General features: G+C 47.0%; 1 protein-coding gene across 8 annotated transcripts in view; it reads left to right on the plus strand.

The window, feature by feature from the left end:
- ACAP2 (ArfGAP with coiled-coil, ankyrin repeat and PH domains 2) overlaps nt 1-18,237 on the plus strand; it is a 115,584-nt gene that overhangs the window by 79,063 nt on the left and 18,284 nt on the right. For 4 of the 8 annotated variants that reach the window (XR_006355474.1, XM_043990947.1, XM_043990951.1 and 1 more), the window contains 7 exons: nt 6,828-6,848; nt 9,769-9,820; nt 13,075-13,175; nt 13,802-13,907; nt 14,639-14,847; nt 15,106-15,175; nt 15,819-15,910. Coding sequence is in view for 6 of the 8 variants with exons in the window: in XM_043990947.1 (XP_043846882.1) it covers nt 6,828-6,848; nt 9,769-9,820; nt 13,075-13,175; nt 13,802-13,907; nt 14,639-14,847; nt 15,106-15,175; nt 15,819-15,910 (651 nt within the window). In the remaining 2 variants the exon portion in view is untranslated. The remainder of the gene's footprint in view (nt 1-6,827; nt 6,849-9,768; nt 9,821-13,074; nt 13,176-13,801; nt 13,908-14,638; nt 14,848-15,105; nt 15,176-15,818; nt 15,911-18,237) is intronic. The other 4 variants (XR_006355475.1, XM_043990949.1, XM_043990950.1 and 1 more) reach the window with 1 other exon arrangement.

Raw genomic sequence — 18,237 nt, forward strand, 5'->3', positions numbered from 1 at the left:
GACCACATTCTTTTCATTGGATAGAGCTTGGCTCAGAAAAGCTCGGCTGGACACTTGGCAAGACAGTCTTGTTGGCCTCTACAGGACTGATGAAAAGGTCTGGAGCTGTCAGGGCCTGTCCTTTTGCTGGCCCTTGTAAGCTCCAGAAGCAGCCTTGTCCAAAGAGAAGGTGGCGAGTGTGTGCCCCACCCATTCGCCCATCCTGCCCTGTGGCATGGCTCCCAGCAGCAGCCCCCTGCATGGCATTGGGGCTTCCCGAGATGTTGGATTACCCAGGAGGTGGTGTGTGTACCTCTGTTCTGTTGAATGGGGAGTGAAAGGATATTTCCCAAACTACTACGGTTGAGAAAAGAGCCAAAGGCCATGGCCAAGGGAGAAAAAAATGAATAATGTCCCTCTAGGTTGTCCTTTATTATTTTCATGAATTGATATAAAGAGGAAATTAGACTCAGCTGTGTAGAGAATGGAGTGACGGGCTCATCGGTCAGTCAAGAGCATTAGCCCCTTGCCTGCCTGCCCTGCCTCCCAAAAGTTATGGCCCGTATTTTAAGAGACAGACTCCTTGATTGGTGGGGCAATCATAGCTATTTAATCTCGTAATTTGAAATCATAGTTACTGATTTCCTTTTTCAAGAGAAATCAGAAAAAGAGCATTTCCACTTGGATCTTCCTCTCCTGTGTTGGTAAAGATACATTATAAAATGTGCAGTGATGTGCATTAGGACCATCCCATGCTTTTGTTGGGCACTGTAACATGGAAAGGCTAGTTGTTACAATGGAAGCAGCTGAAATAAAGGGAGGAAGGACAACGGCTTTCGTAAGCAGACTCACGATTTTCTCTAGATGAAAGAAGGAAATGCCCACAGACCTTACCTTATCATGGGAAGGGATGTGGGGGAGAAAAGGAGAGATTGGCAGGAAATGCACGGGGAATTTGGAGCTGACGCGGATGGAGAGAAGCAGCCCCAGGTCTGCAGAGCCTCTGCCTGGCCCCCGGCAGGAGACCCTGGATGGGCAGGAGCCTTGGAGGGACCCTGAACCTCTCTGGGCTTCCCTCTTTTCTGTATAATGGGGGGGGCAGTAGTGGCACCTCCCTTCCTGTGTTGTTGTGGGGCCGCTCTCTCAAGGCTGACTTGGAGCTGGCCCTGAATCAGCTGTCGTCTTTCTGCTTTTTCGCTTGGCTTCTGTAGGCTCTGCACTTTCTCTGTGTGACTCGCCCTTTGGCTGGCTCGGCTGCTTTCCCACGCTCCCAGCTTGTGTCCTCTGAACCGGAGAGGGTGTGTTGGGGGTGGTGCCCGTGCTTCGGAGGCTGCCCAGAGCTGGGATTCAGTCACCAGCAGCCGAGGCTTCTTTGTCTCCCAGTTCATTGATGCTTTGAATCCAGGAAGAGACTTTCAGTTGCCACGAGACCCAGGCTGAAGTCAAACGTGACACACTTGGTGAGAGCTTTCGTCACAGCCATGGCCGAGCACAGGGTGGAAGTGGTCTCACCGAACAGGAGGCCGTTCATTATGCAAGGCCCTGTTAACTCCATTTTACATAAAGGGAAACTGAGGCTCAGAGAGGAGACGAGATACACTTTAAGTGTCAGAGGCAGAATCTGAACCCAAGTCTCTTGGTTCCAAGGGCTGTACACTTCTCATTGTGTCATTCTACGTCCAGCTCCATAAAACGAGGGGCAGCATAGCTCAGTGGAGAATGTGTGACATCTGGAGTCAGGATGCCCCCTCTAACACTTTGTTGAGTTGGTGCACTCTTCTGAGCCTCATCTGTGAAATGGGTATAAAAATGCACTGCTTGCCCCACAGATTAGATTGGTTGCAAAGAAAGTACCCACATAAGCATGTGAGCTGCTTTTATCCAGTAAACATTGGCCAAGGCTCCTCTGTAGAGTACTCCTTAATCAGAGGTCGGTTTTTAAAGGTAGATGATAAACTACATAGAAAGCCTGCTGGCTTTGGTTGGAGGGGTTCTAGGCCTTGCAGAGCTCCGAATGTCTGGCTATGTGCGTGTGTGTGTGTGTGTGTGTGTGTGTGTGTGTGTGTGTGTGTGTGTGTGAGGCGGGGAGGGCTGGGATTCTTCCTTACCTTTCAGGGCAGGAGGTGATTGGATCAGGGAGGAGAACGCTATTTGTGACGGTCTCTAGAGCAAAGTATCGAGTCTGATGGGGGCTGGGACATCCCAGGCTCAGGAAACTAGAGGATGACAGTGTCCGTGTGGAGATTTGGGGGGTAGTGAGTGGTCTGCTTTGAGGGAGAAGGAAGAATCCACATTTATGTCATGCAGATAGACAGGAGGGGACTGATCCCTCATTCCTGAAACGTTGCCTCTGCCCCCTGTGCCTCACCCACCTCCACTTCTAAGAGGACTGCCCAAGCCATCCTATGAGCTTGCCATTGCGCATCCCCCACACTCCCAGCACCGTCTTTCCTCTGCCCCTCTGCTCTTAGTGCCACACAAAACCAAAAGGCAGAAGCTTGCTCTTTCTGGGACTGAAGGATGGTGTGTGAGTGAGCAACAGACAGAACTTCCTTGTGTGGGACACCAGAGTGCACACAGATCCGCCAGGCCTGCCTGGGTAAAGGGCATAGCCTCCAGCGAGGGCCATTCTGGCTTCTCTTCCCCCCCGCAGCCCCCCGCAGAAATCATTTGGGACAGAGACTAAGACTTAACATGACCATCATGGGAAGAGACTGAGTCAGGCTTGAGGTCTAGCCTGCAGGGGAAACAGCATTCAAAGGGGAAGGAGTCAGAATGTGACAATGGGGGAAAGTAATGAAGAAATTGGCAAAGCCCCAGAGAACTCAGGTAGAAGAAAACTCAGTTAAAGACCTTGCACATAAACAGATATTAATAACAGAAGGGAATATGGCCTCCAGGTCAACAAAACACTCCTAACCATCTATAAGTAGGTATTATAAGTCACAGCAAAATGATTCAGTCAGTCCTCTGTCTGATGAGGCAGAGGACCCGGCGAACCATGGCAGGATGTACTTGAATGATTTTGAAGAGAGATAAAAATTGTGAAAGCCTCTGGCCGGCATAGCAGAAATGATTGGAAGAGTAGGAAAAACAAATCCACCATGGCAAGTCTTCAACAAAAAAAGAGAATAACTAGCTGGGGATGCAAGTACACAGAAGTGAAGGACAACCTGCAAGAAGAGACGCAGAAAGCAATCCTTTTTTTTTAATCATAAAAGTATTTCATTATTTTCCAGTTACATGTAAAGATAGTTTCAACATTTGTTTTCATAAGATTTTTAGTTCCAAATTTTTCTCTCACCCTTCCTCCCCTCCCTCCTCCCCAAGTCAGAAAGCAATCTGACATTGTTTATATATGTATAATCACATTAAACACATTTCTGCATTAGTCATATTGTGAAAGAAGAATCAGAGCACAAGGGAAAAACTACAAAAAAGAAGGAAAAAAAACTGGCCCCATAGTAGAAACAGTATGGTTCAATCTGCATTCATAATCCACAGTTCTTTTTTCTGGATGTTGAGAACATTTTCTGTCACGAGTTCTTTGAAATTGTTTTGGATCAAGCAATTGTTTTTTAAAAAAATATATGATCTCTATATAAGCAAAACATGCCAATCTCAAAGACACAGAGAAGAGTATAAAGTAAAAACATCTGAATAGCATAATGCAAGAAATAATACCAGAAAACTACCCAGAACTTCTGAAGATACAGGAAACCCCTCCCCCCCATCCCCCCAAAGTGCCAATTGAAAGATTCCATAGATTGTGTTCAGAAGGAAAAAACCCTGTGCTGAATACTCCAAGATGCATGGTTGTTAAAATGAGCAATTCTGGTTGAGGGGCAGCTAGGGGGCGCAGTGGATAAAGGATCAGCCCTGGATTCAGGAGGACCTGAGTAGTTCAAATCTGGCCTCAGACAGACACTTGACACTAGTTGTGTGACCCTGGGCAAGTCACTTAACCCTCATTGTCCCACAAAAGCAAAAAACAAACAAAAAAACAGCAACAAATAATGCCAAACTGCCGTGCCCTCCAGAAACCCCAGGACAGAGTGGAATAACGTGTGCTAAAGGGCAGAGGAGCTGGAGACATACTCCAAGGCGACCTACCCTGCCACCCGGACCCCAGCCGTTCATTAATGGGAGAAGAGGCACTCAAAGCACTCACAGAAAGGAGACCAGACCTGAACAGATGGTGTGTTTTTCCAACATCCCAGACAACAAGCACACAAAAGGGAAACAAATAGAGCCGCCCAGGACAGCCGCGCCGGAGTGACCAGAGGGACCATGAGGAGACTTCTTGCTGTGTGTGCATCCGGAAACATCAGACGATAGAAATGATAGGAGAAACAGACCTGAAACAGGAGACACTAAATTTGCCTCATTCCTGCCTACAGAGCAATCCCTGTTCTGATGGAAGAACAAAGAAGGTACAATAACTCCTGTAGTCCCAGGAAGAAGAGAGGGTGAGGAGGTAAAAGAGGAAGTAAACCAGTCAGTAAACATTAAAAGTCTGTTACATGGGGCAGCTGGGGGCTGCAGTGGATAGAGCACCAGCCCTGGACTCAGGAGGACCTGAGTTCAAATCTGGCCTCTGACGCTTGACACTTACTAGCTGTGTGACCTTGGGCAAGTCACTTAACTCCCATTGCCCTGTCTCCCCCCCCCCCCCAAAAAAAAAAAAGTCTATTACATATCAAATGGGGCAGCTACATGGTGCAGTGGATAGAGTTTGGGGCCTGGAATCAGGCAGACCTGAGCTTAAATCCAGCCTTAGGCATTTACTATCTGTGTGACCCTGGACAAGTCACTTCACCCTGTTTGCCTCAGTTTTCTCATCTGCAAAATGAGCTGGAAAAGGAAGTGGCAAACCACTCTAGCATCTGCCGATAAACCCCAAGTGGGGTCATAAGGAGTTGGACACAACTGAAACAACTAAATAACAACATGTGCCAAGTATTGTGTTAAGTTTGGGGATATAAAAAGAGGCAAAAGACAGTCCTTGCCTTCGAGAAATTTACAATCTGGTGGGGGAGACAACATACAGACAAGTATATACAAAGCAAGCTATATACAGGATATAAGAAATAATTAACAGAGGGAAGGGAAGGTAGGATTTTAGGACTTAAGGAAGCTAGGGAGGTCAGTAGTTGGAGAAGTCTTGGAGAACAACTAAAGAGACAAGAGATGGAGGCCTTGTTCATGGAACAGGCGGGCGTCACAGGATTTACACTTGTGCTGTCAGACAACATAAAAAGAGGTGTTTGTGACATCAACAGAGTAAAAGGAACAAGAGGCAGTAAAGCAGCGTCAATATTAAACCCACGTAGTCCAACTGCCTCAGCCTTTCAGTTCATTGAACTTGAAGAAGACGTAGTAAGAAAATGTTAGCTGGACATTTCAATATCCCCATCTCAATTTTGGTCACGTCTAACAAAGGTAAGCAGGGGGAAAATGTAGAATTGAGAAACTAGATCTCAGAGACACAGGACTGCTGAAGAATATGTGTGTTTTTTAGCACCATTTGGAATTGTTACAAACACTGACCATGTCCTAGGTACTAGGGCACAGAGACACTGTAAACAAATATAAAGAGAAAGAGTCAACACAGCTTTTGTAGCCCATAAAGCAATAAAACAATCGGTATGAGGGAATACAAGGGATCTAGACTCAACTGGAGCCTTAACAGTGGAGTCATGAATAGGAGTGGGCCAAAGGGTAGATTATATAAAAACAGTAATTTTGTGAAAGAAAATGAAACAACTTGCCCAAATTTCTGGGATGCAAGCTCAGGGGGCAAAATTCTATTCCTATAAACATACATGAACAAAATGGAAAAGGAGAGAATAAATGACTTGAACCTGTATTTTAAAAGTTCAAAAGCCAACAAATAAACCTAAGATAAGTGTAAAAGAGAAGATATTAACATTTTGAGGTGATCTAGATGGCCTGGAAACCCCCCAAACCTATAGAAATGATAAATCTAAAAACCAGAGGGAGGAGTTCAGAAGAGATGGAGCCCCCAGGGAGCCCCCGGAACTTCTCGAATAGAGAAGTGACTGGCAGCTCTCTAGAGGTTGGGCAAAGATGGGAGAGGTTGAAGACAGAGGGATGGCAGGTGGGGCAGAGCATTCTGTTGTGCCAGAGTAATGTCACTCAGTGTCGCTGAGATTCCTCCCGATAGACTCGTCAGATCTGTGACCCCAGGTCTCCTGGGGAAAACCTGCTGTGTAGGTCTTAACAAAGACGAGCTCCCGGGCCGCTAGAAGGGAGACAGGTTGAAGAGGGGTTGGCTGGCTGGGGGCCAGTGGCTGCAGTGGGACAGAGCCACACAGTCAGATCTGAGGCTGCATGAACATTTGTGCCTTGGGTCAAGGGTTGTCTCATTTGTTCCTGACAAAGGAGTGTGGAACAGTTGTCCCTCAAATTTATATGTGTATATATAAAAGGTTTGGCCGTGTTTGACCCAAATCCTCTGAGATTTTGTCCATGCTAAACCCGAGACTCGGACTTTAGAACAGTTATCATTTGATCACTGTATTTCACTGGAATCTGTATTTTATTTTGTTTATCAACAAACATGTCTCTAAGGAGGGAGGGAGGCTTCCTGAGGCTGCCCACCCCGGGGCCAGAGGGCAGAGTCTGTCTCCTGGTCAGGGTGAGTGAGGGTGCTCGTCTGTGACCCACGGGTACGGGCCGACCATGTTCTACTTATGGGCGGTCACCTCTTTCTTGCTCCGTTTTCCCATCATGCTCGGCCTTTGCTTATTTTGCTCATTTGCATTTCATTCTTTTTTCTGCCTTTCCCTTATTTTTTAATCCTGCCCCATTTTTTCACATGACAGGAGAAAGCCAGATCATATCAGGTACCAATTAGCTGCTTCTTCTCCTCCCACCTTCTCCAGTGTTCTCTTTTGGCATGAGAAAGCTCACAATTAACCTCCGTTGACATTTCACATGGATTACTTGCAATGGATAGAAAGTCTCTTGTACCAAATCTGAAAACTCAGCATGGAAGATCTCTCAGGACTGCCTGCAGTGTCTTGTTTTTAACCTGGCAGAGAATGTTTGCTAAATTTCCAGTTCCTAAAAGAAAGACCAGTCTTGGCACCACTTCACGGCAGTTTCTGTGTATGGCAGTTTTCAGGGCTGGGGTGGTGTGAGCCCTTTTGGTACGAGGCTAGTTCTGGGGCCAAGAAATGTTGAGTCTTTGCAGAGCCTTTTGTTACCATCAGCTGCTTTAAAGAACAGAAGGGTAAAAAGTAAATGGAATCTGACATCATTAGCATCAGATAGCAAGCACACATGCAAGTTCATTCCATTTTAACCCATGTGTCTCCCATGAGAACATGCGTGAACTTGTCCTTTCCCCCACATCTTACTGTTGCGGATGAGACTGAGCTTAGTTTGGAAACTGGAATCTGATCTTTGTTCTTACCTACAAGCACAACTGTGAGACCAGTGCCTGCAGAGACGGCTCCCAATGGGCAGCAGGTGAACGGTTCAGCTTTGTGGCACTGCCCTCAAAAATTGAACTTTAGCGTCCTCACAATCCCCTGTTTAGATGTCTCATTTCTGCATAGCCTTAAGTCCCGGCTGTGTCTTTCTTACTTATAAAGTTATTTCTACAGCTATCTTAGACTGACTTTGTTTCCTTTTCTGAAACTCACGTATTATATGCCTTGGCTTTCATCATGGTCACTGGATGTGGTCATTTCAGGTTGGATTCCTATGGAGAGCATGCCCAGGAATGGTATCGAGCTTCAAGAATAGCTCTCCATAGTAGCCAGTGGGCTCTGGACCCCAGTGTCCTTCCCCTTTGCCACTTCTCACGTGCTCCCACTGAGCTGCCCTGGGTACATTCCCTAACAGAATCTAGAGTCAGCTCTAGAGCCAAGGGAGGATGGGGAGAGCAGAGAACAGCAGCAATTCCACCCACCCTTTTTTGTTAGTTTGGCCCTGAGACCTATCATTTCCTTTTTGTTTTCCTCAGCGACTGCCTTAATTTTGTTTGCCAAGCTCATCTGCATTCCCCAAATGTACAGAATGGACAGTGGGGGAGGTAACCAGAATCTTACCCGACTGGGCCAGAGTCACATCAGGAGAGAATTGCAGTTAGTGCAGGCCGTCCGCAAAGAGAATCCCCCATTGCCTGGGGGAGGGCTGGGCTTCTCAGCTCAGCAGCCATCTTTTTTTGTGGTTTGCCAGAAGGTTGGCAGCTTCTCCTTGAATAAGCGGGAGCCCTTGGCCACCATCTCTTTGTCGGTGATGATACAGCAGACAAAGGAGGAATTGCTAGCTGCCCTGCACACCTGATGGAGTGCAGGCGTCTGATCATTTTCAGAGATCTGTTCCATTGCATGTTCTCCAGTGCCTGGGCTGGGTTGTTTTTTGGTGTGTGTGTGTAGGCATCGCCTTTAACCCTTCTAACCAACTGTAACCAGAAACTGAGATTAAGCCTGGAACGTCTTCCTTTCCTAGCCTGCACATGGGTGATTTTCTCATAAAAGTAAAATGCGCCAAGCTTGTTAGATGGCAGAAGGGATAGCAAGAGGAAAAGAGTTCAAGGAACAGCTGTCTGTCTGCAAGGAGAGGGCCTGGCTGAATGCACTGCCTGCTAGCGAGTGATGTCCTTGCCTGGGAGAGTTTGCTTTCATCAACTGAAGGGCTCTCGGGACCTGAAATGGCTTCTGTTGGACACTTTCAGGTGTCTTTGTTAGAGTGAAAGGGTAGAATTTCCACCTGCTAATGGATTAATGACTAACTTTTGAAATGGAAATCGTATTACATGAAACTAATATAAAATGACTGAGATGTTCGAGGAGCCTGCTTGAGGCTGTGAAATGAAAAGAACCAGGGGCTTTTTGCTTTTTGTAGCTCAGACTGAGTACATTACCATATTGAATCTTTTCTTTTGAAGGAGATCCCAACAGGCACTTTGGTGAGCAGGCGTAGCAGCCATTGCTGTACAAAGCAGAAGGAATTAGCCTGGATGAAAAGGTTTAGAGACCTCCTCACTTTGAGCTTATGGTCTGGAAGCGTTCAGTGTTACAGCGAGATGGCTCAGTCAGGTCGTTGTCAGGGAGGCGCGTGGCTGGACGCTTGGACACACAAACACTCATGTGCACACCTGCTCGAACTCACACATGGCACCCAGACAGGCTTTGATGTCAGTTCTAAAATGAATAATTTTCAGCTATCTCAAATGAAGCACTAGTGATGAGTTGGGTGCTCCCCTTCATTAGTAGCAGGAAAGTTTAGCAATCATCAAATAGCGTTTCTTTCACGTTTCCTGTGGTGGATGAGTGATGTGGAATATAAAAGTACCTTCTCATCCATTCTTTCTCCCTCCCCCACTTCTACAGTGTCCATCTCCCTCCAAACACTAAAAACAAAAACTCCATTATTTGGTATTCCTTAGGGAGAAAAACTTCCCAAAATACACAGTGACTTTTCCAAGGCTAATTGTTCTATCTAATGTAGGAATACTAAAGAATAATTTTTGTTAGAGTAGAAACTCATGTGCTGTAGAGGAACTAATTCAAGTAACTATTTCCTTTAATCCCAATTTAAACTCTGCAGTTTAAAAAGGCTGGCTTTCCCTCCTTTTTTCATCCTTCTGTTTTGCCATGTGCATCTCATACTGACAAAAGTGGTCATGACTTAGTTCTAAAAACATAATTCTGTGGGCCAATTTGTACTCGTTTTCCAAAAGTAAAATTATTTTGGTCAGCAAATGAAATAAATTATGTTTATCAACAATTGAATTCCTTTCTCTTTGTTTAGACGCTGGTTCTCAATACAGAATAATCAGCTGGTGTACCAGAAAAAGTTCAAGGTAGGTGCCACTCTGTTCATCAAGAAGGGGAGTTCAGGGAGTTCTGGGCATTTCGAAGTTTTGTCTTCTCTTTGCTCAGGGCCACAGATCTTCCAGGAAAGCGTTAGATGGGGAGTCTGGCCTGTGTAACATTTTTTCCCCCAATAAAAAGGATCAAAATATGATATATGGAAAACAAAATCAGATTGTATTTGACACAAGAGTTGCTCTCTGTTCTCCTCTCAATGTTCTCAATGTTTGTGGTGCAAAGGATGATTTTTGGTGTGTCAATTGTTTCGGTGATGACCCTGACGGGGTGGGGGTAGGGGGGAGCAGAGGGTGGCTTCTTTTCAAGACAAGAGCCTTTTACATTTTTATTGGTAACTTTTGTATTCCTCTCCCTTTGATTTCCTGAACTTCATTTTCTTTCCCAAACACCCCCTTCCCCCCCCCCCCAAAAAAAAAGATAGTGAGTCCAGGGTCTTCTGCAGCATCCTCCCTCAGAGTCCCCAGTGCTACAGAGAGCGAAAGGTAGGGGGGTTTCCTCAGAGCTTAGCTTGTGGCCATTCTCAAACATCTTAATTTCACAGCATTAAGTTGCCATTTCTGTTGCCATCCTTGTGTGATTGTTTGTCGGTTCATCTCAGCCTGTCTGTGCCTCCCACCACAGTAAAATTCCATTACACTCACGGACTACAGCTTGTTCCACAGTCAGTGGGCAACTACTTGATGTCCACTTCTTTGCCACCACAAAAAGTGCTCCTAGAAATATTTTGGTGGATGTGGGACCTCTCTCTTTACCACTGACTCCCCTGGGGCCACTAAGTGACTTTAAAAGAAAGTACATGGGGGGGTGTGTTTTGGGGGTGCTGCCAAGAGCTCCTCAGTGGCTTGGGTCCCACGTCGCTGCCACCCCAACATTGTGGTTTTTTTTAATTAATAAAGTATTTTTTTTCCCGTTACATATAAAGATAGTCCTCAACTTTTGTTTATACAAGCTTCCCAATTTCAGATTTTTCTCCCTCCCTCCCCTCTTCCCTAGACAGCAGGCAATCTGATATAGGTTTTATGTATATATACACATAATAACATAATGTTATAAGAGAAAAATCAGAGCAATGACGAAAAACCTCAAAATAGAAAAACATCAGCACCAGAAACAAAAGAAATAGTTTGGTTCATTCAGCATCTATACTCCGCAGTTCTTTTTTTTTTTTCCTTGGATTTGGAGATCCTCTTCTATCATGAGTTCCCTGGAGCTCTTCTGTGCCACTGCATTGGTGAGAAGAATCTAGTCCATCACAGTAGGTCAACACTCAGTGTTGATGATGCTGTGTACAATGTTCTTCTGGTTCTGCTCATCTCACCAGCATTGTGTTTTTATGGAACAGTTCTCAGTTGCTGGACAGTTTGATCAGTAAAGGCTGATTTAGTAATTGAGGCCTTACAAGGAATCTTTATGTCTGACTTGGCCTGAGGGGTAATGCCACGTCACCAGTCAGCAGGGGGCCTTAGGGATTTCTTCAGGAGAGGAGCTAGTCACAGGCCGCTTCTTTGAGAGATGGGGTTTTAAGGTAGCGATCTCTTCTTAAGTTCAGTCAAGTCAGCCGGCTTTGTGAAGTGCCCACTGGTAGGCAGAGATATGGGCCTTCCCCTTCTTGGGTTAGAGAGACCTGACTCCAGATCTGGTCTCCTACACTTCTGGGCAAGCCACATCCCCTCTCTGTGCCGCGGTTTTCTTAGCTGAAAATGGGTAATAATAGCGCCTTTGTCTCCGGGTTCTCGTGAGAATCCGATGATGTAATGGTGGCAGAGTGCTTCATATAGTGGTTAGCTGTCGTATTACCACAGTGGAAAATAGGACATATGTATTATCTGTATCTATGTACATGTGTGTGCATACACACGTGTGTATGTTAGTATAGACATAAATGTTTACATGTATACACATACACACGTATACATGCACAGACACATATTTGGCAAAGGGACTAAAGTCATGGAATTGAATAGTGAGTGGAAGGGGCTAAGACTGTCCAGAGGGGCAAGGACATTAAACAGGATTTTATGTTTTGTCCTGGAGGTGACTGGAGACAGCCGAGTTGACCGAAGGGAGCAGGGCTGTGTGACCTGGTCAGGTTTCCCTTTAGGAAGGACTGGAGACGGGGGAGACTCGAGACAGGCAGCTGCTGCTGCAGGGTCCGAACATGTGGTGATGAGGGTCTGTGCCAAGGTGGGGGCGGCGTCTGGGGAGAGAAGGGAGTGTGTTGGGTAGATGTTACAAAGATCAGTTCATCAGGCCTCAGCCTCCCCATTGATAGGAGGGCCGAGTGAGGAATCAGAGATGCCGCCAGCGTGAGCCTGGGTCATTGGGAGGATGGCGGCGCTCTTGGCAGTAACAGGAGCTGGGAACGAGGGGTGGGGGTTCAGGGAAATCTAGTGAGCTCATTTTGGGACGTGGTGAGCTCACGATGTTTACAGGACATCCCAGTGAAAAGGTTCAAGAGGCAGTCAGAGGTGTAAGACTGGTGGTCGGGTGAGAGATCTGGACCGGTGCTACATGTGCATAGGGACGAGAATTGAACCTGTGGGCGCTGAGGAGGTTGCCCAGGAGCCCAGCCATGTAGGAGAAAAGGGCCCAGGAGAGGGTCTGGAGGGACACCTCTGGTTAGCAGCGGGGCTAGGGGGACCTGGATGAAAAGCCAAGCAGAGGAGAGCGGTGTCGGGAGAGTGAAAATGAAGATCGCAAAAAGGCGGTGGGGTTTGGCCAATAAGGGACCCTTGGTAACTTTGGAGAGAGGGGTTTCCATTGGGAGCTAGACAGCAGGATTTTGAGAAGGGTGAGAGAAAAGAAGTGGCGGCACCTAGTGTCGATAGCTTTCTCAGGGGATACGTCGGGTGGGGCTTCGGTGGGTAAGGATGCATGGCCATGTCTGTGGGCAGTGAGGGGGAGAGAGCGCGAAGATGAACACTAGAGTGGGGATGACAGAAGGGCGTTCACCTTAGCCAGCAGAAGAGCCACCTCTTCCTGTGGGACGGGGGACAAGGAACAGAACCCGGAAGGTAGAAGATGCTGCAAACAGGCCCGTGGCTGATCCCTGTTGTCTTGTACACTCCTCTTGTGCGTGCTGGCTGGGGAAGGGGGAAGCATCTGAGGCTGCAGATTTCACCTTCTTGTGCCGTCTTAGGTCAGAGCAGGCAGCTTTTATCACTTGTCCACTCGTCCACTCTGGGCTCGGTTGCACCAGAAGCTTTTCTGTGCTTTCTTCCCATAGGACAATCCCACGGTGGTTGTTGAAGACCTGAGGCTTTGCACCGTGAAGCATTGTGAGGACGTAGAGAGACGCTTCTGTTTCGAGGTGGTCTCGCCCACAAAGTGAGTTCTGAATTGTCGGTCTTGGTGACAGCCTGCAAGCATCAGAGGGCTACCTCAATGCCAGGCCCCATGCTGGGAGCTGGTGGGATGGAGAGAGCTTACATTCACTGGGGGGAGACCGCCTGGAGCCATGGGAGAGATGCAGGGCAGCCCAGCGGGAGAGAGAGTCCTCCCCCAAGGGTGGGGGGTGCTCATTGTTTGATAATTGGGGCACAGATGGGCCTCCTCTGACTTTGTCACCTGGGTCAGTGCCCCGCTTAGCTTTGCCATTCTTTTTGTGATCAGCGCCTTTCGGTTGCCATCCCCTGCCAGGAGGTCTCCCTGACTCCGGGCCCAGTTCCCTATGCACTGTTCCCCTACGGCTGCCTCTGATAGCTCAGAAGGAGCCGAGAGGCCTGAGGAAGGACCAGGAGCTTTATCAGTGAACCTTGGAGAGTGGGGCAGAGTCATGAGCTCAGAATCCACCCGTTAATCGCAGCCCTTGGGGGCTCACAGTTCATTAAGGATGCTAGGTGGAGGCAGGTCCAGAGGGCCGACGCAGCCCGGCCCGCTCACGCGCTCCCAGACCTGGTGCCTGTGCCCGGGGCAGGTCCTCTTCTGACACACACACGTTGGTCTCTCTGCAGGAGCTGCATGCTTCAGGCCGACTCTGAGAAGCTGCGCCAGGCCTGGATTAAGGCAGTTCAGACCAGCATCGCCACCGCCTACAGAGAGAAGGGAGATGAGGCCGAGGTGAGTAGTCCGTGTGGTCGGCCGGGGCATCTCGACGTCTGCAGGCTCATTCGAGGCTCTGCGGAAGGCCCAGGGTTGTGGAGACCACCTGGACTCCCTCCACAGAGGCAGCTGGAGGCTGGAACTTAGAACAGCCTCTCCAGCCAGGAGCTGGAGGCCCAGTCTGAGTCCTTCCGCCCACTCTGGCCTCTCAGCCGGCCTGTCAGGTTGGATCTACCTGGTGCCAGGGGCTCACAAATGTTATGAGAGATGTGCTTAAATTGAGCAGGTAGGGAGGAGGGAACTGCATGATAAATCATAATAACAGTTAACACTGGCGTAGGGCTTCCTGTCCGCTGGACCAGCGGCCCTTGGCGCTACAGGACTTCATTGTCCTGCGGCCGGAGGCATGTCGCGGGTGCCTTGGCGGGCAGAGTCTGGAGTCAGACAGATGAGAAAACTGAAGCTCACAGAGGCAGGGCCCCTCTGGAAGGGTGAGCATAATCCCTTGACTCTTGTCTGTGAGCAATGGATTGTTCAGTTGTGTTATTCCCTGGCTTTTCCTCAGAAAGACACTTGGAGTTGACCTTTTCACTGCAGAATGCTCTGAGGACCAAATGAGGATTGATCACCTCACAGATTGTCAGAGCTTGTCTGTCTGGCTCGTGTCTATAAACCAGTCACTTTATTGTGATTCTAGCAGAGCCTGGGAATGCACTGAATAAGAACCAGCTTTTTCATTTTCCTTCTAGAAGCTGGATAAAAAATCATCTCCATCTACAGGAAGCCTGGACTCCGGAAATGAGTCAAAAGAGAAATTACTGAAAGGGGAGAGTGCTTTGCAGCGGGTTCAGAGCATTCCTGGCAATGCCAGCTGCTGTGACTGTGGCCTGCCTGACCCCCGCTGGGCCAGCATCAACTTGGGAATCACCCTGTGCATTGAGTGCTCAGGTATACACCGGTAGGTGCTCTCCTCCCCCTGCAGCCCTTTCCCTCCTGAGCCTCGGCCTGGGCCCAGCGAGCCCAAGGAGCCGCTCTTGGCCTGTCCATGGGCTGGGGGGAGCCACTTCTGGACGCTCAATGCATCTGGCAGAAGCCAGAAGGCTTTGTGAGGTGTGCATTCCTGCGGAGGGCTCGGGGCCTTGGCACGCAGCATCGTGTTTAATTAGGCCGAGGTAGGCAGACACGCTCATTCATTAATGCCCTCTTTTCTCTTTAGGAGTCTTGGGGTTCACTTTTCAAAGGTACGCTCTTTAACTTTGGACACCTGGGAGCCAGAACTTCTCAAGGTAATATTATTTGCTTTGACTTTACCGGCATTTTCTGTTTTTATATCACCTTGATTTCCAAGTATATCCATCTCTCTTTCCTACCAACTTGAAAAAAGGCATAAAACAGGAGAGGAAGAAGAATTTCAGCCAAACTAAGCTGCCGCCACCTCCACCACCATTGCTGAATACAGCAGTGCTGACCTTGCTCCGTGACTGTGGAAGGGAGGGTAGAGGGACATTGTCGTCTTCTCTTTGGGCCAAGCTTTGTCACAATCATTCATTCTGTAGCATTGAGGTTTGTTGTAGCTCTGGCCGTTTGTGTCGTCCAGCCTGTTGCAGGGGCTCCTCTGATTTCTTCGTTTTTATTGTTTTGCACAGAATTAGTCTATTGTATCTCTATGCCGTAGTTTGTAACCCTGTGATTGGGCAAGTAAGAGGGACGCCTGTAATCTGGCAGCCTCTATTTGGGTTCTGGGTTTCACAAGAAGAGGATACAATGGGCATCCACGATGAGAATGTCTTCTTAGTCATGCCTCTCTTTGCTTTTAAAGCAACCTCTTGCATAATCAGAAATTATGTAATATTTGCTGCATGTGTTTTGAGCATTAAAATGATTATTTGAGGACCATGTTACTTACTCTTTTTTTTTCTTGCCACACAGCTTATGTGTGAGTTGGGAAATGATGTTATGAATCGAGTTTATGAAGCCAGAATTGAGAAAATGGGAATAAAGAAACCACAGCCCGGACAAAGGTACTCATTTAGTTTGTCCTTTTCTAAATGCAGGAATTAAGGTGAGATTGTTTTGTTTTAGCTTTTCAGAGAAGTTTTCTTGAAATCACTTGCTCAGTAAGCATTTTGTTAAGTGACTGTTATGTGCACAGAGGTACAGATCCAAACACGGAAACAGCTCTCAGTCAGGAAGCTTCTGTTCCAACTGGGGAAACAAGGAGCACTGACATAAATTTAGACAGAATGTACAAAACTGCCGAAAGTACTGTTGTTCCTGAGGGGCTCAGCAGAGAAGTGAGAATTAGGAGAGCAGAATTCATGTCCCACATGGCAGAAATAATGAGCCAAACAGAAACACTGGAATCTGTATTGGCAAACCTCATCAAAGAAACAAAGAGAGAATAATCAATGGGAAATGCAGAGCCACAGAAGTGAAGGAAAATCTAGAACAAAAGAAGCAGAAAGCCAAGAACAGTTAAAGAGATATACTCACTATGCAAGCAAGATGTGCAGATCTTGAAGATGGGTCATGTAGAGACAATGTAAGGATCATCAGTCTCTCCTAAGAACAAGACAGGAAAACACCTTACCACCATAGTGAAGGAAATAATAGGAGAGACCTGTGTGTTGTTTAAAAATCTAAATGTGGGTTCTAATCTGTTCCCCCCCCCAGTTTTGGGGGGAAACTGGCTAAAATCATTCATAAATTCACCAAGAGTTTAGGCTTTTAAGGGTTTATTAAAAGATATAGGGGGGGCAGCTAGGTGGCACAGTGGATAGAGCACCAGCCCTGGAGTCAGGAGGACCTGAGTTCAAATCTGGCCTCAGACACTTAACACTTACTAGCTGTGTGACCCGGGGCAAGTCACTTAACCCCAATTGCCTCACTAAAAAAACCAAAACAAACAAACAAAAAAAAAGGTATAGGGCAGGGGCAGCTAGGTGGTGCAATGGATAGAGCACCGGCCCTGGAGTCAGGAGTACCTGAGTTCAAATCTGGCCTCAGACACTTAACATTTACTAGCTGTGTGACCCTGGAAAAGTCACTTAACCCCAATTGCCTCACTTAAAAAAAAAAAAAAGATATGATAGTAAAGAGAAAGGTTGAGAACAGATTCCTTGTAGCATGGAAATCCTAGCCTTCCTAACAACTCACATGAAGTCCTGCCACCAAGCCAATGTCTTGAACCAAAAGAGGCAGATTCTGTTTGCCAGCGTCCACTTCCTGTCTTCCTCCCAGAAATGGGGGGTTCTTCAAGTTGATTGGACGAGAGCGGTCTCCTGTTGATATTGTAGTCCACAGCCTCTGAGAACACTTGATGTCCCAGTCCATAGCCTCTGAGAACACACTGGCTAAAATCTAATCACCCTTAAGTGGGTACTCAGTAGTTCCTCATTCACACCCAATTCAGACACTACTAAGTCAATCAAGTCGGACCCCTGGGCGTCTACCAAATTCCATTAGCTTAACACATTCCTCCCTTTGTTTCTTTGAGGAACATGGACTGTTTCCTTGATTAAACAGTAAAAAATAACAGAATATAATACCCTATGTTAACAAACAATATGTAAATAACAATATAGGAAAAGGAGAAAGGGGAACTTTTGTCCAGGGGGCGGTCCCTCATAAACCGGCACTATGACACTGTCTGCAGACCTGCCCAGAACTTCTGAACATAGAAAATGAAAAAGGTCACAGATTACTTCCAGAAAATAGCCTAAGGCTACAAACTCCAAGACAAGCTGGGATTAAATTGAACAATTCAGTTAAGAAGCAAGTTCTGCAATCCATTTGGAGGAAGACCTTCAAACACAAAGAAAAGGACTCTGGAATAGCACAAGACTATTCTACCCCCTTTAGAAAAAGGAGGAGAGAATGGAATAAAGTGTTAGGAAGAACACTGGAGCTCTGCATACAGCCCAAGGTGACCTGTCCTGCAATTCTGAGCCTAACCATATAGAACAAAAGATGGACTTTCAGTTATGAAGAGCTTGAAACAATTTTTTTTGGGGGGGTGGTGCAGGGCAATGAGAGTTAAGTGACTTGTCCGGGGTCACACAGCTACTAAGTGTCAAGTGTCTGAGGCCATATTTGAACTCAGGTTCTCCTGAATCCAGGGCCGGTGCTTTGTCCACTGTGCCACCTAGCTGCCCCCAAAACAAATTTTTGAAAGAAAATCAGAATTGAAGAGGGTTTTTTTTTTTGTATCACTAAAACCCCAAACAATAGAAATATAGGAGGAGTGAATAAATCTAAGGTGCAGTAGCCACAGAGTGACAGCAGAAAGAGCTTTCTTTCTAAATGTACATAAGGAAAATGGGATGAAGACAGAAATTTGGAGATGGCA

This window comes from Dromiciops gliroides, chromosome 3 (genome assembly GCF_019393635.1).
Source record: "Dromiciops gliroides isolate mDroGli1 chromosome 3, mDroGli1.pri, whole genome shotgun sequence".
In the NCBI taxonomy this organism is placed as follows: domain Eukaryota; kingdom Metazoa; phylum Chordata; class Mammalia; order Microbiotheria; family Microbiotheriidae; genus Dromiciops; species Dromiciops gliroides.